Raw genomic sequence first — 21,333 nt, forward strand, 5'->3', positions numbered from 1 at the left:
ATGTAAAGAGATGATCAGCGAAAGTTGAAACTCCCCCAGTGACAATTACAGAGCCGTCCAATGCCTAATTAATCACTGTGACCAGGATTAATTCAGGAGCAGAATTGACTTCTTATTTTTAGCTGTGTAGTTGGACAAAGATGTTTAGATCTTTATCACACTTTTATGATATAATCCATTTGTTTTGCATTCTCCTTCCCTTCCTTAACTGATGTGCAGACATGCTCCTGGACCTGAGTGATCTTTTACAGGTTGGCTTCATTTCATTTCAATTTCTTTCTTATATTTTCCACAATTCTCTGAATAACATAACACAATTTAAGCGGCTTTTCTAAGTTGCATTATGTTCAACCTTCAAATAATCTTTTATACCCTCCATATGACCAAATGAAAGAAATGATGTATGAGGTATTGCATATAACATAACATGCAAGCAGACACCATGTCAGAAATGATTCAGTCCACCTCATATACTAGCTTCTCTTGGCTTAAATGGCCAGATTTTTTTCACTTTTTCAACAAGTTTCTGAAATCTGAGTGGATAATTCAGGCAAGAAGCTGTTATACTCACACCTGTGACTGCACAACATAAGAATTCTATATTATTGTGGAAAGTTTTTTTGTATCCACATACCCAACTATTACTTGGCACAAGAATTGCTTAGTGTGATATTAATTAAGAAACTATTTAATTAAATTTATAATTAACTATTGAACATTACCATATTTTACCTTATTGATGTTAGGGTTAGATTAAGCCTTGGTTTTTTCGTGATTTTTTTTAATGCCTTATTGCTTTATTAAACAACAAGTTGGTTCTATGAGGCTACATTTTGTTTGTGAAACAATAGACAGTACTGTCTTTGTGACAATATATACCGTATAGGTTTTATTAGTAGTTATTTTAGGGCCAGACATTTTGGTGCTTAAGCACTGGTGTAATGTTATTTTTACTCCTTCAGCTGTCCACTGAACTGTATCAGCCATTGAACAGACACTAGATGGTTGGGGTGGAGGCTCAAATATGTCATGAATCTTTAGCAAGTGCAGCCACACCCAAATCTGACAAGACCCCAATATATCCTGCCTGGATGCCAGGCTAACTAGGGACCTGGTGCTGAGGTCATAACCCCCTCATCATTATTAGAGGGTCTCTGTTGAAAAGTGCGCATATTAACATATTATAGTGTTTTATCTATATTTATACTCTACCGCAGAGGTCTTCAACCCTGCTCCTGGGGACCCATGCTGCATCCCAATTCGCCTACTTATACTACTCCCTAAAAGTATGTGTTCTTTTTGTGAAGAAAAAGTACATACATTTGAGTGTGTAGCAGAAAAGTATACAAGCTTTGTGTGCGTCTTTAACAGACGCTCAGTCGTTACACGCATCCTGTCACCATAAACTGGCCTGTCAATAATCTTGTCATAGTTATCATCCTCCACATTTCATTAAATTTCATTTTCTACCATTCTGGAGAGAAAAGAAGTGGCGCGTTGATCTGCCAGTCGAGGGTCTTTCATGCGGAGAACTTTCCTCATATTTTTGTTAATTTGTTGATTATTAGTCACTCAAACCCCTTTATCTAAACCTCTCTACTTAACTGTCGGCCGCACACATCCGCCATCTTTGTAGTTTTTTAACACTTTTTTATTTGTGTTTGTAGTTCTTAACCAAATCCTCCTCCAAAGTGCAATGGGGTGTGAGCAATATTAGCCGTTAAGAGTGTGCACGGATCCACACTTAGAAAATCTACTGGAAATAGTAGACCATTCAGGGATTTTTGGCATACTCTGCTTTGGGACAGACTTATTCTAATCTCACATACTATTTAGTATGGATAGTATGCACATTGGGACGCAGGGCCACTGTCCTGGGCTGCGTTCCACTCCAGTTTTAGACAAGCACTCGCAAACTTCCCTAAGCACTTCCCCTCGGGGGAATCCCTGCTGCCATTTTGAAGTGCGTTCCACTTCATGAAGTGGATGAGGGACGTTTATATGAATATACCCTCGCTCCCTCAATTTTGACCGAAGGAGTGAGTCTACTTCATATGTACACTTCAGGCAGCTCCATATCCCACAATGCAACAAGATTGTGAAGTCACTGCATATCGCATTTAATTTACCCCACCACAAACAACTCTATGATACATTAATTTTTTTTTAAATATTTAAAACACACATATATACATATAGAATGCTACATTAAACAATTTTGTTTTTAAAAATTTAAAATTAAATAATTAATCAACTCCATAGAGGATTACAAGCGATCAAGGGCTTAGGACATTCCAGTTCAGCCCATTGCAAAGTTTCCGCCAGTAGTGGGCACTCATGCCACGTAAGAAATGACGTACATCCGAGTCAACGAGACTGAATGAAGTTAGCGAGGGAAGGGCATGAAAAAACGAACTGGAACGCACCCCTGGAGAGTTTAGCTCCAACCCTAATCAAACACACCTGAACCAGCAAATCAAGCTCTTCAGAATCACTTGAATCACACTGGTGTGAAATTCAGTTGTGCTGAAGCAGGCTGGATATAAACTTTGCAGGACAGTGGTTCCCCAGGAGCAGGGTTGAAGACCTCTGCTCTACCGATCAAAAGTTTGAGCTCAGGTTTTTTTTTTTTTTTTTTTCAAACTTTTATTCAGCAAGGATGCTGAAATTGATCTAAAGTGACAGTAAAGGCATTTAATAATATTACTAAAGATTACGCTTTCAAATAAATTCTCCCGAGCATTTATTCCCCACACCACAAAGATGTGTGGTTTGAAAATAAAGGACCCACTATAAGCATGAAGCATGGTGTGGCAGTGAGTCTGTCTGCAGTAAATTCAGTAGCACGCAAACAGAAAGAAACCCACATGAATGACAAACACGACACTGTTCTTTTGAACTTGAATGTTTCACCATTTCCACTAAAATATCTATGAAGTACTGAGTTATAATCTGGTTTTATGATCATGTAATGGATTTGACAAAATGAAGAATGTTCCTGTCTGATTAATTTTAAAGTGGAAATGTTGCTATTTTAAAGACTATGAGAAGTAATTATGGAACATATTTAATCCCCCGTGTCAAGAATCAGTGATTGTGTAAAGTTGAACCCATTGAATACTTCACAGTCTTCAGTTATATTTTTTATATTGTTGTAGGTTAATGTTTACATTCTGGGAAAGACCTTCCTCCTGTTGGCTAGAGAGCTCTGTATCAACGCTCCAGCCGTCGGTAAGTCTCCCTGTAATGACCTCTCTGTGAAATATCTAATGTAATTCAGCGGACCGGAACAGTGCTTTTGAACGAACCTCATTAATAAAGCAGGCAGCATCTCTCAAAACAATTCATTTGCTAAATTGGTTATCAATAATACACCATGGCTAGATCAATACAAGTATTCTCAATCTGTTCATCTGATCTGGCCTATGGATTCCTTGTTGGATCAAAGGGAGAAGATTTGCTGTTGTTGTACTCTCATCCACACATGTTAAGCTCAATTTTCTGCAATATTTGAACTATTTCAGACACAGGCTGAAAATGTTTTACCCATCTGGAAATTATATTCATAGCGAGCTGCAGTCTAGCCAGATGTAACTAGGGGGCACTGCGTCATGTCAAAAAATCCATTATGGTCCATCATTGCAAACCTTTTTCCACCTTCTGTGCACACTAAGAGAACAGAACATGTCTGCAGTTTTTAAAACAGACTCATCAGATTATAGGAAGCAGAGACAAAATGATTCAAGTATACACCAGAGAGCATCCCAATGTTAAAGTACTGGGCATAATCCCAGAATGCAGTCTGATTAGCAGCGCTCCATGTGTCATAATTCCATATTCATCTGTTTTTGTGGGGGGTTTTTTTGGTAAAAAATCTGCTGTTTTACCAAGCTGCATCTGCTCCATGTTTACTAAAGCCTTAATTAAAATGCAAACGGTGGAGCAGCAGATTCTATGGGCTCAATTCAAACAGACTCCCTATTCAGTTCCTCATGCAGCCCGCTGGGGATAATAGGTTCTTTATGTGGCCTTTCAAGATGAATATTTCATCCACACTTAACAATCACTGTCTCATTTACACAAGCCCACTGCATTTGTGGTGTGTGGCTTCATTTTTTGGATTTCAGTTATAACATAATGCACATCATTACATAGAAAAAGCTCATGTGTTACCTAATTGGAATGACTTTATTTTAAAGTGTATTTACTTATACACTTTTAGGGCATCTAAAATATAAATTGAGTTCAACCTCTCTTGCTGCTGAAGTCAGGACTGTGAGTGTATGTATAAGAAGTAAAACAACTTTGGACTTGAGTCACAAAAACATTTATAATCTGCAGTTCAGGAAGCTGATCACTAATACAAGACATTTTATTTGTCAATCAGCATCAAGCTGAAAACAAATAAGTTATGTACAAAACATGACACACTAGTGGCTTCCGTCCACTATCAGAGCAGTACAACTATCTCATTTATATATATATATATATATATATATAGATCTGCTTGCTGCAGCGTCAATAATTAAATCAAATATATATATTTTTTGCAATAAATAAAGCTGAAGAACATTCCTTCCATCTGAGCCCATTGTGATACTGAAGAGCCATTACCATCGAGTTCACCATTGCTACATAATAAAGGCAAGAGCCTCACGAGACCCTGTATTCAATCCATCCTAATTCCAGTGAGCGGAATGCACTGCAATGGGACGTCCTGACAATTTCAGGCATAGAAAACCAGCTCTGGGATCTGACCCCCCTGCACGCCAGTTCCGTTGGTACTGTCCGAGGAACACTGGAACTGGAAGGTCACCTTTCCACATTGCACTTCCGTCATACCCTCCTGTCCAAAGTAGCTAAGTTCATTCCCATCTAATACGGCACTGACTGTGTAGAAAGTGTCCTGCTCCACTTGGACCGGGTGTTCAAACCATACAGAGAAGGTGCCACTGGATCCGTCTGAAACAAATTTCGTTAGGTTCTGGGCCAGGGTCACTCCTTGGCGCTTGAGTTCGATCTTGACGCTGTACTCTGCCTTTCCACCACTGGAACCATACAAGCCAAGACCTGCGATGAAGATCCTCTTGTCCACCGCGAACTGGATGCTATCGCAGCGTCCGCGGTAGCGCCACTGGTTACTACGGTAAGCCGAGGATTGAAAACGATGGCAGCGCTGTGGTGTCAGACCCTTTCTTTTTTGCAGTGGGAATTCCAGCTTGGGCTTATTAGCTGCTGTGTACCACAGAAAGACATCATGAGTCTCTTCTAGCGTTAAAATGTCTGACTGCGCAGCTCCGTTGGCAAACTCCTCCAGGGTCATGGTTGGGATGCGAACCAAGTAGAGAGCCTTGCCCAGCACTGCCCTTTTATTACGAGCGGTCGGTCCCAGTCCTTGCCTTTTGCATTCAGCCACAGACCAATCAAGAGCCGCCTGGAAGACCACCGCCTCCCGGGTGTTGAGGGTCTCTCGCTTTAATATGATCTCCAGCGTTTGAAGATCAATCTCACAGAAACCCTCAGAGCGAAGCGCCAGCTCAGCCTGAGCATCAATGACCTCCCAACACCGCTGGGTCAGCTCAGGCTCCTCAAACAGTCGACTCTGAGACAACAACACACAGGCATTTTTGGCCTCTAGGCTCGTCTCCAGAAAGGTGACACAGGCCTTAGCCAGTGCAGGCACTATATACTTTTTGGCAGCGTACAAAGTGGCCAGCACTGTGTCCGCTTCAAGTTCAATCTCATCACTGTACATGTACCTGAAAGTGAAGAAAAAAAGGACTCAGAAATCAAATCTTTCCAATAGTTTTACAAGCATTAGGCTTTGCAGTGATTGAGTTTAGAGTTATACATGGGTCAATGACAAATAATATATGATTAAAAAACAGAGGAGGAAAAATCTAATTTAAAATACATCTTGAAAATATATTGGATTCATATTGTTTTGAAAAACACATTTATGAAGATTCCCAATGTGATGACTCAAAGCAACCAAGTAAAAAGTAGTAACATTTTCTTTAAACCTTGAAAACATATGAACATACATTTGTTGTTATTGACAAAATGTTTTTTAAATATATTTTTAATCAATGTACATTTAAAAAAACAAAAAAAAAAACAAAACAATGAATTCATAAATAACATGACATTTTATGAGTTGCACCACATGACATTTCATAACCTGAACTGTCGGAAAAAGTCATATTGTCTGATATTTTAAGATACTTAATGTCATCGGCAGGGGACTATTTTATGTTTTTCCTAATGTTGGTTGCACCAAATGACAAAAAGTTGTCAAATATTACTAGAGTGAACCTGTTGTTGAATTTTTGAAAAAGGGGTGTATTTACTCTAAGTCGTTGTGTATATGAATTTGTGAATAAATTAATTGATCAAGAAAAAGAAAAGGAGTATCACATCATTCACCCATATACATTAGAAGTAAAGAACAGGACATACTTCAAAAGAATTAAAAAAGCAGCAGGCTCCACGTCAGGAATATGAATCTCAGATTCTCCTTCCGCTAGATCACCGTAAAACATGGCACCAAAAACAGAACTCCCCACTGCCAGCACATACTGAAAGCACACAAAAGCGGTTAAGCATACGGTTGATTAAAGAGCCACTCGAGATGCATTTTGACACGGGAGGATGCGCTCACCTTGTGTGCTGGAACTTTTTGGGATGCGCCAGGAGGACCCACAACAAAATGAACATCTGCCATGAGTTCGTTATTGAACATCAAAGCATTCCTGAAGAGAACAAAATGAAACAGAATATTATGTTTTTGGACCGAAAACAGCCTAGATTATTATCAAACCGAACGCGTCCTTACCTCTCTCGCAATGTCGGATGGGTGGACTGCCAGCTGGCAGTCTCGACGTTATTATTGTTGATGTTCTGCTGAGTGGCAGTTGTAGTCGGCGTGGTCACCGTTTGAGTGACTTGGACGATGGTCTTTTTGCCGGCAGCTGTTACTGCTGTGCTGTTACTGTTTGGGAGGTTGGTGTTTATGCTGGCAGGATAGAGTTCTGCAGCCATCTTCTTCCTCAAAGACAAAGTCACGATTTCATAGCATACTGGCAGCTTGCTGAGCTGTTTCCCACTCTTTCTTGTCCTTTTTAAGGTTTCTGGAAGCAAAAGGAAAAACGTCAAAAACTTCATGATCCTGCCATATAGGCAATCTGGCGTTGTTGGCATCAGCAAGTCTATCCACCAGTCTGTCGAGCAGCTAAAAGACAGGTGTAAACTAACAGCTCCCTTTGATTTAATTAGAAACTAAAAGCCTCGGTCACTCAATACACGCGCTTCCATTGCATATTTCCCTCTCTGGCACATTTACAAACACGTCCAGTGGAAATATTCCAGCTCGAAGACTTTTTCCTTTTTCTCATCGCATCCTCAAGATTCCTTGATCTCGCGCCAATTACAGAGAAAGCAATACGCTGTAAGTAAATCAAAGACGTACGGTTAAATAAGTCAGAGGTCTGTGTCGACCACGAAAAGTGCTACATGGTCCTTGTCTGCCTACATATCTGTGCGTATCCTCTCTGAGCGTCTCTACTCTGTATTGTAAAGCCCGTTTTGTGTAGAGGGAGAGGACGCCCAGCTCTCTGTTGACAAATCAAACTACGAGTGAATCGGACGTCAGTAGCCCAGAGGCGCCTCCCACACAGCCGAACATCCAGCCTCTCTCTCGCCGCTCACACGAGCACGAATTAACCCCTTGCGCATTGTTTACTACTTGGGAACCGAGACCCGTTTCGTTAAAAAACAAACGAACCGAAAGATTTCGTGGAACACATACTAAAATAGCCTGACAGTGTTTCCTACACTACTGTTCAGCGCGATATCGATCAATGTTATCGATTCCTGAACGAATGACTCTTATGAGTCGGCTGTTTTTAGTGATTCAAAAACATACAACGCGACCAAAGAATGATTCTTATGAGTCGGCTCTTGTGCATCAAAAACATTTGAGTTACTGAATTAGCTTGACTCGCATGTTATTACTTTCATGTAATAAGCACGAACTACTGTGTTGTAAGACTCACATAGCCTATTTGTATTTACTGACTAGTTGTTTACATGACAACCTGTAGTTAAGGATACAAATGCTGGACACTGCGCTTTTTTATATATAATAAATTAATGAAATATGTTACCACATTTTATTTTATTGTTCGAAATGCATTTATATCTGATTTCATTTGTGCTGCATCTAAAAAGCTTTTAAAAATCACTGAAAGGTCTGTGTACGCACACATTTTGGAATAAACGTATTGAATTTATTTCTGTTCTGTTGAATTTGACTGACATAATGTCATATAACAATAAATGCAATTTATTCCTTGAAAAGTGGGCTACTAAAAGAATACTAACTTAATGGGCCGTCAAGCAACCCGAATCGTTAACAGGAATCGGTATCGGAACCAGAATCGTTTAATTCGCGATTCCCGTCTCTATTGTTGACAATATGTTCACGTCACCACTTCCACCAACACGGCATACAGAAATTAAAATGTATCATATCTTGGTGTTATCCATGTCATCATCACCAGGGGCCAAACAGATTTGATCTGCGTTATATGAAATCCCCGCGCGAAGCTTTGAAGGCATTTTTTTATTTCATAAAGTAACTTTTTCCACCAACACGCAAAACAGAACTCAACATTGTAACGCTTTACCACAAACACCGAGCTTCAGTTGCAGTGTTTTAACTTCATTGGAAGGATCAGTCAATTTGCTGATGCAGCCTTAAATGTCTCATAAGGGGATAAACATCTGCAACGAAGCGCTCAACCTACTAAGCAAATCTTTAATGTGGTCGGTAGAAATATCGTGCGTGCTCACCATTATCATGGACGATCAATTATTATAGCGCGAGCGTTCTTTACAAACCGGGTTTAAAGAGATAAAGTAGCAGCAGAACAGAGCTACCGTCCGCATAGACTTGTCCACCAAAACGGACTCGAAGTAATATGAATCATTATTCGCGATTCAATAAAGCAATAACCGCAGAGGAACTTAAATAGTACATCATTAGTCGTTCTTTACCTTATTGAGCCGACCGAAGCGCAGCTGCCAGGAAAATACATTCAGGTTTGATGTTTGAAGGCTCACTGGCAGCCAGGAGCCATGTTAAATCTACAGTGTGCTATGAGAGAGAGAGGGGGTTGGGCTTGCACAGCTTTCCCAGATCTCCAACAGAGGGCTCCGGCGCTGGAAACTGGATCCTTCTCCTACGATAAGCGGCTTATCTATCTCACACAATTTAGACAATGATGTTTTTTGCCAGCCAGATTCTGTGAAACATGCACACAGTGAGTGAAATGTTCTGGATGTAAAGCACTTTTACTAGGTCACTTTGGGTAAGAGAACACTGATTTTGATAATTAAAAAGTTTTATAAAGAATTTAGTAGCACCTTTTGAGAAATTATGATTAAAATGACATAAACGGGCATGAGATGCAGACTCCAGTCATATCAGGCTTTTAGAAAAAGCTGTGTTTATTCTACATGAAGTAGTTGCCCACTCATGGACGCTGCCATGTTGGCATTATATGACCAGCCATTCATTAATGTAGTTAAATTTTGACTAATGCTACTACTAATATGTTATATAGCGACTTTAAGTTCCAACAAATGGTGCTAATATACTCATGGTGTATTGTAATAAAACTGAAAAATCATCCTAACCTCTATATCCATACCAAAATCTCAGATGGCCAGACAATGTTTTATGAAACATTAAAATATTGGTGTCCTGGACATCGTGAGCCTGGAGACTGTAGTGTACACCATGTCTTTTTAAAAGCTTATAATCTGTGATATGAATAAATAGTGCTCATAAACAGCTGTTGAGATAGAAAGTTAAAGGGTTAGTTCACCCAAAAATGAAATTTCTGTCATTAATTACTTACCCTCGTGTTGTTCTACACCCGTCAGACCTCCGTTCATCTTCAGAACACAAATTAAGATATTTTTGATGAAATCCGAGAGGTATATGATTCCTCAATAGACAGCAATTTAACCGACATTATCCTCACGTAGTTGCCGCAGTAAGCACAGTGAAGGCTTACGTGTTTACGTCCGAGTGCCGGCTCAGTATTGGCTACAGTTGATCACGTGAGCAGCATGACGCATGCGTGTGATGCTGACGCAGGAGCCGGCTAATAATGAGTTGGCGTTCTGACATATATAACCTTGAAACACTGGTCGTAAACAACGTATGAGAATGACACAGAAAAGAAGATATTGTTGAATAAAGTCGTTATTTTTGTTTTGTTTTCGCGTACAAAAAGTATTCTCGTCACTTCATAACATTAAGGTTGAAACACTGCAGTCATGTCGACTTTTTTAACAATGTCTTTAGTACCTTTCTGGACCTTGAAAGCGTCGGTTAAATTGCTGTCTACGGACGAGTCATATACCTCTCGGATTTCATCAAAAATATTTTAATTTGTCGTCCAAAGATGAACGAAGGTCTTACGGATGTGGAACGACATAAGGGTGAGCAATTAATGACAGAATTTTAATTTTTGGGTGAACTAACCCTTTAATAAGCGGAAACAAACAAACAGCTTTGGTGTGAAATGGTAGCAGTTAGTAAACAAAATCCATGCATCCAGGCCAATAGGTGTCAGTATGAAGTTCAAAAGCAATGCTAATATTGGAATGAATAAAAACCACACATAAATGCCAACACAAAAACACACCACTTTGCTTTCAGACATACACTTGCAAACTTCCTTTAGCACTTCTCTTCAGGCAATATTTACCACCATTTTGAAGTACGTTCCACTATGTAAAGTGGAAAAGGGAAGTTCATATAAACAGTAAAACCCTCGACCCCTCGATTTTGACTGAGGGAGTGACTCTACTCAGTACACGTCAGGCAGCTTTGTATACCACAATGCAACACAATTGTGACGTCACAGCAGAGCACACTACCTCCACCCTATACTACTGTAGTGTATGATACATGAAATATTCATAAATGTAACCACATAATACTTGTAGTTAAGATGACCTTACATTTTTACGCAGTCATAGTTAATTGTATTGTTAGAGTTTTCATTGGTACAATTTTTTTTGTTGTTGTTTTTACATCTTTCCCAATAGCCTAAGCATACCAGTAGACCTATAGAACGGTTCATAAAACAGTTATTAAAGGAAAGAGCTGTAAATAATAAATCAGCTCCTTAGCGAATTCCAAGTGTTCAAGGGCTTAAGGCGTTCCATTTAAACCCATTACAGCTAGTAGTGGGAACTCATGCAGTGTTAGCAATGACATACATCCGAGTCCACAAGACGGAGGGAAGTTAGCAAGGGAAGGGCATACAAATTTGAACTGGAATGCAGCCCAAGTGCACCTTCAACTATAAACTGAAACTAAAACTTGTTGATATCATTCAGCTGTTTTGTTCTCTCAGTTATGAATTTCTATAGTTCTATGTGATTTTTTTCACACAGTGCCACTTTGTTGGGTTGCAGAATTATCTGTATATTTAAAATACAGTTAACACTTCTGCCATGCACTACTTGAATTGCAAAAGGTCTTGATTAGCACTTTCAATTTAGCACTCTGGTGTCAAAATCAAGCTTTCCCCCAAGCAAATGATGATTTTAACAATTACAGACACATCAGACAAGGTCAGAGACCTGAGTTTGAGACATCTGATCCTTGGATGCATCTTTTATGGGATGTCTTTGTTCAGCATAGATAAGAATACATTTTAGCACCAAAATGAAGAGCATCATCCATCATTTTTCTTCACTATGGTGTCTGTTGGAAATGCAGCATGTGACTTTATTATAAAGGATTTTTCAAATCCTACCTGTACTGCTGTCCACAACCCTCACCAAGAATTATTTCAAAGGCCTTTTTCTGCAATGCCAAGTTTCCCGTCCACACCAACAATTCTCACAGATCTATTTGATTATTTCTTTCTGTTCATTTATCATTTTTCCCTTAATCAAACTCTGACAGCCGCAGTCTCACAAATCAGATAATTTTACAGCCAAGACTGAAATAGAAGTATGAAAATCAATTTACTTTTCAGTGCTGTATGGATCATTCCAAAGAATGTTACATGAGAAAATTAAATTTTTCTTAAACGACTTATACTATTTCCTGTTTCACAGATGCCACTGAATATTTGCTCTGTCAACCGCTCTGCTCTACTGCATTAAAATGATAATTTAATATAAAATTACCTAGATGTATAAAAAGGCCAGTGACAGACACAGTCTAGGGAGATTTCAATGAATATACTATGTCTCGTAAGTGCAGGTGCAGTCCCCATAGTGTAGCCTTAGATAGGATCGTAAATGGCCGCCTTTCTTAGCTGAGCTCATTTCCTTCTTAATAGGACAGCAGTGATGTTTGGACTTTATTGGGCCAGCAGAATGAGTTTACCCAAGGACTTAGAAGTAGGTGGAAGTGAGGGATATTTGCTCCCACAGAGTGACTCTAAGCCAAACCACTTTTAAAGGTTCCCATAGGGGGACTGTGTTCTAGATTCAACATGGAGTCAAGGAGAACCACAAAAAAAAAAAAATGCTTTTTTAATCCATTGAAAAGTGCACCAGCTAAATGAGGTTCACAGAGACGTGGAGCCTTGATTTGTAATAAACTTAAACTTAGTTTTCAATCCAAAGTTGCATATTTAGGTTATATTCTCAGGTTTGTGTCTAGACGCTGATTACAGATCTGCTGATTTCTATCTATAGATCCATGTCTGTACATTCCACGATTCGCCCACATGTTGGAGTTTGGTGAAAAGACTCATGAGGTTTCGATGACTGCTCTCAGACTGCTGCAGAGGATGAAAAGAGACTGGATGCACACAGGGCGGCGGCCATCAGGCTTGTGTGGTGCAGGTAGATTGTCTAATGTCCTTTGTTGTATTTTAAGTCTCTTAAAGGGATAGTCCACCCAAAAATGATCATTCTGTCATTATTTACTCACCCTCATTATGTTGCAAACCTGTATGATTTTCTTTTTTATCTGTGGAAGAAGATATTTAAAGAACTGTCCATACAACAGAAGTCAATGAGGTCCAAATAAAATCATGTATTTAAAGTCTAAGAACACTTAAAGTAAACCATTGATTTGAGTGAATTACTTTTATGCTTCCCTTATGTCTGTTTTGGAGTTTGAAACTTTTGGATCCCATTGGTTATTATTGTATAGACAAAACGGCTGAAGCATTCTTCAAAATATCTTCTTTTCTTTCCCACAGAAGAAAGAAAATCATACAAGTTTTGAACGACATGAGGGAGAGTAAATGAGAGCGAACTATCCCTTTAAACCTCAGTCCTTTGTTTGTTTTAGATTAACTTCCAGGATTCACTAGATGCCTCCTTTGTCAGCTCGAAGCGAAAATAGTCTGCATGTTTTTTATTCAGTCTTCAGTTCTGCGCATCTGTCAGATCATAAAGCAAATCCTTTAATGTGCTAAAAGTTTGACATGGGAACTGGAGCAGCGAGTTCCATAACAAGGATAAAAACAAGATCACAGCAAGTGCTTTACCACTGCACAGATCTTGGTGCCCTCGATCTGAGGCAGAACTGTTGGTCCCTGCACTCTGTCGTCAGCAAGATGCCCTGACTGCTCAGGAATAGAAGGCAGACTTCCTGCCTGCATCTCTAGTTCAGCCCTCTCTCACTGTCTCACTTTTCCCATCTAACATCCGCTGCTGCAATATCTGAATAATTAATAATTCATCATTAATCATTCACAGTGTTCAGGGGAATATGGTAAGTGTAAATGTCAGTTTTCTGTATTGAGGTTGATTGTTTTAGAGCGAGGGGAGTACACACAACTACACTTTACCTTCTGGCTCAGAGTGTGAACACTGCAAAAATAAGGATCAAGATAAAAGCAAAAAATAAATAAATAAAAATAAAAAATGTTTTCACACAGAAATAATAATTCATCAGTAAGTTTGCAGGATTTAGGATACATTTAGGATTTAGGATATATTTAGAATATACATAAAAATATGTGTGTATGTGTGTGTGTATATATATAATATATATAATGTTTTTTTTAATTACTTTTATTTAGCAAGGATGCATTACATTGATAAATTGACAGTAAATTCTTTTACATTGTTACAAAAAATCTATTTCAAATTAAAATGCTGTTCTTTTCAACCTTCTATCCATCAAATAATCCTGAAAAATGTATCATGGTTTCCACAAAAATTCAAATGTTTTCAACATTGATAATAAGAAATGTTAGTAGCAAATCAGCATATTAGAATGATTTCTGAAAAATCATGTGACACTGAAGACTGGAGTAATGATGCTGAAAATTCAGCTTTGCATCACAGGAATAAATTACATTTGAAAACATTATTTTAAATTGTTTTAATATTTTACCATATTACAGTTTTTAACATAAAATGTTATATTTATGTAAAAAATCTTTTTATTAGAAACTGAATAACTGAGTCTACAATAAAGGAATTGCTGAACATTAAATATAAATATATTGAAGATAATAGTGAATTCAAAAATCATTATTATGTTTTACTAATATTTAATATATAATATTTTATTTTTTGTAAAATATGGATCAAAATCCTTATGGTCCAACAACAAAATGCTTTTTTTGTGCTTTTTCAAAAGTGTTAGTTAATAAATATATTGTACAGTTATAGAAATATTGTCTAAAAATATTGGATGCATGTTTGAGAGGTAAGCTTTTATGTTGACAGTGGATAGAAGAGGGATAGTTTTATTTTTGTTCTCTTAAACACAACTCCTCAGCATTATTTACATAATGTCTACTAAACGGGTTACTGTATCCCACAGCACACCTCAGCATCTGCAGAGATTCTTTTTACAAATGCTCCATTACTATAGGAAATGCACACTCAACACTTTTGAATGGCACATACATTGTATATTTGCATGGTGGTGAAATGTCATACAAATTGAGAACAATACTGTTTGGGGACAAAACATTTATTCTGATTTTCTCTCCCTTGTTCCCCCAGCTCTGCTCGTGGCAGCTCGTATGCATGAATTCCGTCGTACTGTGAAGGAGGTGATATCTGTCGTCAAGGTGTGCGAGGCCACATTGAGAAAAAGGTGAATGTCATGGCTGATCTGAGCAGATTTTTAGGGAAATTGTCTGTTGTTGTCACACAAAAACAAGTAGTGACCCAACTGTTTTACTACACATATATATTTATACCCACTTGTCACAAGAGAAGTAATCAGAAAAATCAATCAGAATGCAAGTGGTCAGCAGCCCTGTTGTATAATATAATATAGTTATCGACTTATTGGTATCGCCTAGAATTTTAATACGGGTGCATGCCTAGTTAAAACTCATTTGATAGATTGTGTACCCAATTCTTATACTGTAACATTTCGCCAAACGTTTCTTCTGCACTGATGCCCAGGCTGACAGAGTTTGAGGAGACCCCCACCAGTTCCCTGACCATTGATGAGTTCATGCGAGTGGACCTTGAGCAAGAATGTGATCCTCCATCATTTGTTGCTGGAAAGAAAAAAATCAAGATGCAGCAGGTACTCATATGGGACATACACTACTGTTGAAAGGGTTGGAGTCTGGAGTAAGATTTTTTTAAAAGAAATTAATACTTTTATTCCGCAACAAATGCATTAAAGGCTTAGTTTACCCAAAAATGAAAATTACCCCATGATATACTCCCCCTCAAGCCATCCTAGGTGTACATGACTATCTTCTTTCAGACGAACACAATAGGAGATACATTTAAGCTCTTCCAAGCTTTATAATGGCAGTGAATGGGGGGCCCGATTGTGAAGCAAAAAAAATTGCATCCATCCATCGTAACAGTACTCCACACGGCTCCGGGGGGTTAATAAAGGGCTTCTGAAGCGAAGCAATGGTTTTTTGTAAAAAATATATCCATATTTAAAACATTATTAATTATAATAACTAGCTTCCGGGAGACGGCCTTACGCATTGATTTGCATAGGAAGAGTAACCATGACGCATGATGTAATGACGAACACGGAAGCGCAGAGGATAGAGCAGAACAAAATATCGGTCATGAATTAGAAGTCTAAAACAAGAAATTTTAAAGAGAAATGTCAGAGGATTTTAATATAAGAAAAGAGGAGCTTGAGTTTGTTGCACAGCCTTATTTGTTTAAATCACGAGAGATGTCTAAGCTTACTCTACTCCTGCATCCCACGGGTTACTCTTGTGGCGCAAGTCGACTATTTACACCAACGTTGAAAAGTTTGGGGTAAGGTAGTTTTTTTTTTTAAATGAATACTTTTATTCAGCAAGGACACATAAAATTAAAGTGGCAGCAAAGACTTTTATAATGTTACTATGTTTTAACTATTTCTGAAGAAAAATTCAGCTTTGCCAACACAGGAATAAATGACATTTTAAATATTTTCAAATAGAAAACAGCTATTTTAAATCATAATAATGTTTAATAATATAACTCTTTTACTTTACTATTGACAAAATAAATGCAGTCTTGGTGAGCAATAGAGACTTTTTTAAAAATCTTTTAAAAATATATTTTTTTAAATTCTTACCGACCTCAAACTTTTGAACAATAATGTATGCATATGTGTGTGTGACTAGATATGAAGCTATGAATATAAGATTCAGCCATATGAGACTCTGGATAAATGGTTCTCTTAATTGAAATGTCATTGTTTCAGCTGGAGCAGGAGTTGGCCAAGAAACTTGAGGAATATCAAGGTTAGTCTGTCCTCCTGGAATAAGATATCGATTCTCTCTGTTGACTCAACAAGGCATCTGAATGCTCTCTGTGGTGCGTTATCTCGGCTACACTATAATCATTTCAAGATTTTTTTTCAACGATTATGAATAACAAATGCCCAACAGCAGCTGTTTTAATGAATGGTCTAAATATATTTGGACTATATGTCATATGTGCCGTTAGCATATATAATCTGAACATTGAATACACTCTACCAAGGAATCTATGTTGCATTCTTAATATCTGTGAGACAGATTGAACTGTCGGTCAGAGACGTCAGGCTCATGTGTACACGTGTGTACGTTGTCTGCAGGTGAGATCAACTCATACCGCGATGAGATTGAGACACAGCTGGCAGGGAGCAGCAGAACCAAACTGAGAGGGATTTATTCCTCCTACGCAAGAGAAGGTAGATCAAATCAAGTGCTCTGCATGTTTATTTAGAACAGCTAGGCTCACCTAAGTACAATTCGCTGATGATTTGTTCTTAATAGAGATTATTGTGTGGTTTTATGCTGATGCACGTGCAGATACACCACTGTTGGTTTTAGATTATTCTCTAACACCCTTTCAGATGATGACTGTGTGTCCTTGGCCTCTGGGGTGACTGGGGACGAAGATCCAGAGGATGAGGAAATGGAGGCAGCAGCCCAACATCTCAACCAGGAGTTCTTCAGTCAGGTGCTAGAGCAGGGGGACCAGGAAGGGATGGAGGATCAGGAGGGGAGTAAGGATACGGTACCTCTCTCTAGTCAGTCCACGCATGTGCCCCTGACAGCCCTCCTCGGCCCTCTGCCCAGTGCAGCCAGCCTTGGTCTAACAGACTCCATTAGGGAATGCATCGCAGAGGAGACTACAAACAGTGAGTGTCCCACTTCCTCAGCATAGGATATTTGGCTGAACAGGGTGCTCATTACTGCATACTGTGTTTATCCTTGCTGTTTTATGTGATAAAATGTGGCCTTGTACTACACTCAAACCTTAAAAAAAGTTCCTGCTTTTCTGGAGATTAAGCCTTTTTGTTTGTGATAACATCAAGTTAGTTGTTTGTAGCTCTAGACAGTGTTGGGGGTAACGCATTACAAGTAACACGAGTTATGTAACGTGATTAGTTACTTTTTTTGGGGGGTAACGTAATATAACTTTTACATTACTTTTAAAAGTTATATATATATATATATATATATATATTAAATATCTCAAAGTACTAAAAGGCTTTCCCCTGGTACTGGAAAACTGATTTCTAGGCCTAGAAAAGTCACTGAAATTATTAAAATCATTATTAAATGTCATGGAAATAGTCCAAATGAATTCTTGTTGCAAACAACTGGAAAATTCATGGAAATTAAGAGAGTGTGGGAATCTTGCATTGTTATTGGTAGCTGAAAGCATAATCAGATTAGCCAGAATATTTAAATCCACCATGAAAGTAAAAAAAAAAGAAAAAGAAAAAAAAGTTAATCATCCCCTTCGCAACGACATCTTTTCTATGTTGATGTGTTTCAGTCCCTCCCTTCCAGCAACCTGCCACTCACATGAAACTATTGCAGCAATTAGTAAACAACAACATTTGATCCATCTATTATCCAGTCAATACCCAATAGACATAATCAAGTCCCATCCTAATCTTTTTTCTCTGTATCTCTCGTATATGGGTCATTGACGAATAAGGTTTTTAAAATTGTAAAAAAAAAAAAAAAAACCTAATGGAGATATAATTAATTTTGATGTTTTATTAAGTGTTAAAAATGAGATCATGTGGTTTTTATAATGAATTAACACTGCTTTTGTTATTTTATACAAGATTTTACCGAATTACACTTTTGGTTATACCGAACGATATTTTCAATATCAAGATTAGATTGCTAGCTAGCTAGCAAAAGGACAATCAAACATTTTATATTTAGTACTAGTTTTTAAAATATTACAACATTTTCCATGTTTTATAGCGGTTGTACCGAATGACCTGATGTTTCAGGACATGCATATGAGCAAGTGAAAATATGAATTTTTCAAATAGTTAAGAGAGAGTTAGTTACTTTGCTTCACGACCATGTGGTCCTTTGCAGGTGTCTGAATGATCTCACATCCTGTCACATGATATTGAACGCATGACTTGATCCAAAATGGTCCCTTTATATTGGTTACTCCAAATGACATCAGTATTGGCCTTTGGACAGTTAAACCGAATGACCTTTTGACACTTCAAAATCTTTAAAATACCTTTATATGTAGCAAAATATAATTAAAACCTTTTGGATTCAATAAAAGAGATCTAGTTGTACTATCTTACATACTTTGGATGTCATATCATTGTTTTTTTATTATTATTAATGCCTTTGGACAAAAAAATAACCCGTTACGTCATTGACCCATATGCGTCACAAAAGGGAATGATACGAAGCTGTATCACTCGTATTTACATCACAAAAGGGAAGGAAAACATGGTCACAAAAAAGCTAGAGTCTAGTGTTCCGTTGTTTCTTATAAATAATTTGAATTGCTTGAGATACAATTTTATAATTATATTATATTATTAACAATTTTTCCCATTTTTATATGAGTCCAAACTCTCATTATCTGTTAAAACTAAATATTTCCTGAGTATATCAAGCAGAATTTTTTTCTTTAAAGTCAGTGGTTTTCTTTGTTATAAGATGGATGACCGTAGGAAGTGTGGTGAATGTTTAATCTTTAGGAAAGCTTTAACCCTTTGCTATTGTGAAAGTCAGCTCTCCGATGGAGGGTCTGCCAGACATAATCACTTTGAGCTTTTTTGAAATCCTTTTAAGACATTTAATAAGAGCTGCTCCAATCTGTCTGCTTCATGCTGTACTGCAGACGAAAAGCCACAGATGTACTTTCTCATTATAGTGTTTTTATGCTGATCTTATTTCAGTTTATAGAGAACATATGATTTCAGAGATGGGAAACGTATGGGGCTTTACTCCGAGGTTATTAGATGCTGTCTTGTTTACTTACACAGATGACTGTGTTTGTTTTGCAATTGTCGTTCAGCGGTATAAACATGAGAGGATCCAGTTAAACATAAACAATTTTTAATTGAAATTTCAGCATCATTACTCCAGTCTTCAGTGTCACATGATCCTTCAGAAATCATTCTAATATGCCGATTTGCTGCTCAAGAAACATTTCTTATTATTAATGTTAAAACAGTTGTGCTGCTTAATATTTTTGCAGAAATCCTGATACATATTTTCAGGATTCTTTGATAAATATATAAAAAAAACAGCATTTACTTGAAATACAAATCTATGTAATGTTATAGAAGTCTTTACTGCCATTTCAATTTAATGTGTCCTTCATGTTTAAAAAAAACACTAAACTTTTAAACGCTAGTGTAACTTTGTAGTTATTATCATATTACTCATAACCAGTACATATGTGGTTAAGCATTATTGATCCACAAAGCACTGATAACATTGAGTTAGACCCATTGTTAAATCTTCTGGTAAAGACGCATTGATTGATGTGTATTTCTGCAACAGATTACTTTATTTACCAAGAGCCTTAGATTACTGAAATTCATCAAAGGCGGCTCTGAAAATAAAATGTCACAGGATTCAACAGAATATCACGAGTCCCAGCAACACATCTCTGACCTCAGCACCTGCTCGCTAGCTGAACTCAGGCCATTCCCTTTTAACCTTTGACCCTGACCCCTGACGACTCCTCGACCTAGGTGTTCCCTGCAGCTTTAAGTGACTAGCAGCAGTGGTTTATCTGAACGCAGCATATGTCTCCTCAGGCCAGTGTAGGAGATTGGAGCCGTGCTGCTTTATTTTAAAGCAGTCCAGACTGTGATCTGCTGCCTAGGCGACTTTCCGTTGACTGTTTCTGCTATGGCAGTTTGCTGATACATTTCCCTCGTCGTTATTGTCCTTTTGCAGGAGAAGGTGATGATTCTGCTGGAGTGAAAGCCTCTTAGAGTCACTCATAAAGACGGCTTTATAGGGTTCCACTCAGCATGGTTGAATCGCTGCTCGCAACAATAAACACAGCACACTATGAAGGCCAAAGATGCACAAAGATGCAATATGTGTTTGTGTGTGTGCTGAAAGATGAGGAAAACGGTACAAAGAGAGTTTTTTTAAGCATTGTATTTATTTGGGTTTTTTCCAATAAATGGGAATGAAAACCAGGCTTTAACTAAGCACAGTAAATAAATAACTAAAAATAATTTTTATTTTATTTTATTTTATTTTATTTTACATATTCCAGTGTAGCAGTGAGCAAAATGCAGGCATTGGAAGTGCATTTTTAAACTGCTGCAGTGTGCAGGTCTGCATAAATTCTGTGTACTTTAAATAGGGAACGCATGAGACAGACAGAGACGAAGTGAGTGAGAGGTTGAAAGCGAGTGACCAAGAATGTGTGTGTGTCTGTGTATGTGTGAGGTTTGGCAGATGCCTCTCTCACCCTGACAGGCTGTCGGTACTGGAGTGTCTCACTCTTTCAGACTGTCTGTCTCTTCAGTTCTCTAGGGACACATGAGATTCACTCTCTCTCTCATTTTCACTGCAGTGAAGAAAGTGACTGGCCATTCCACAGCCTCCTTTT

General features: G+C 38.0%; 2 protein-coding genes across 6 annotated transcripts in view; one reads left to right on the forward strand and one right to left on the reverse strand.

Moving 5' to 3' along the window:
* The window catches only part of brf1b (BRF1 RNA polymerase III transcription initiation factor subunit b), a 79,915-nt gene that overhangs the window by 22,156 nt on the left and 36,426 nt on the right, over positions 1-21,333 (forward strand). For all 3 annotated transcript variants that reach the window (XR_007926789.1, XM_051874782.1, XM_051874781.1), the window contains exons 5-12: positions 220-251; positions 3,159-3,231; positions 12,736-12,885; positions 15,013-15,106; positions 15,424-15,550; positions 16,691-16,730; positions 17,066-17,161; positions 17,327-17,614. Coding sequence is in view for 2 of the 3 variants with exons in the window: in XM_051874782.1 (XP_051730742.1) it covers positions 220-251; positions 3,159-3,231; positions 12,736-12,885; positions 15,013-15,106; positions 15,424-15,550; positions 16,691-16,730; positions 17,066-17,161; positions 17,327-17,614 (900 nt within the window). In the remaining variant the exon portion in view is untranslated. The remainder of the gene's footprint in view (positions 1-219; positions 252-3,158; positions 3,232-12,735; positions 12,886-15,012; positions 15,107-15,423; positions 15,551-16,690; positions 16,731-17,065; positions 17,162-17,326; positions 17,615-21,333) is intronic.
* Positions 4,312-9,224, reverse strand: btbd6b (BTB (POZ) domain containing 6b). 3 transcript variants are annotated; one of them, XM_051874786.1, is made up of 5 exons: positions 9,058-9,224; positions 6,836-7,130; positions 6,662-6,752; positions 6,460-6,578; positions 4,312-5,759 (listed from the first exon to the last, which is right to left on the reverse strand). In XM_051874786.1, the coding sequence occupies exons 2-5, from the start codon at positions 7,039-7,041 to the stop codon at positions 4,727-4,729; spliced, it is 1,449 nt and encodes a 482-aa protein (XP_051730746.1). In that variant the 5' UTR covers positions 7,042-7,130; positions 9,058-9,224; the 3' UTR covers positions 4,312-4,726. The 3 variants fall into 3 exon arrangements, with proteins under 3 accessions (XP_051730746.1, XP_051730747.1, XP_051730745.1); XM_051874787.1 differs by lacking the exon at positions 9,058-9,224 and adding an exon at positions 7,469-7,617; XM_051874785.1 differs by lacking the exon at positions 9,058-9,224 and having other exon boundaries at positions 6,836-7,610.

This window comes from Ctenopharyngodon idella, chromosome 20 (assembly GCF_019924925.1).
Source record: "Ctenopharyngodon idella isolate HZGC_01 chromosome 20, HZGC01, whole genome shotgun sequence".
Classification (NCBI taxonomy): Eukaryota; Metazoa; Chordata; class Actinopteri; order Cypriniformes; family Xenocyprididae; genus Ctenopharyngodon; species Ctenopharyngodon idella.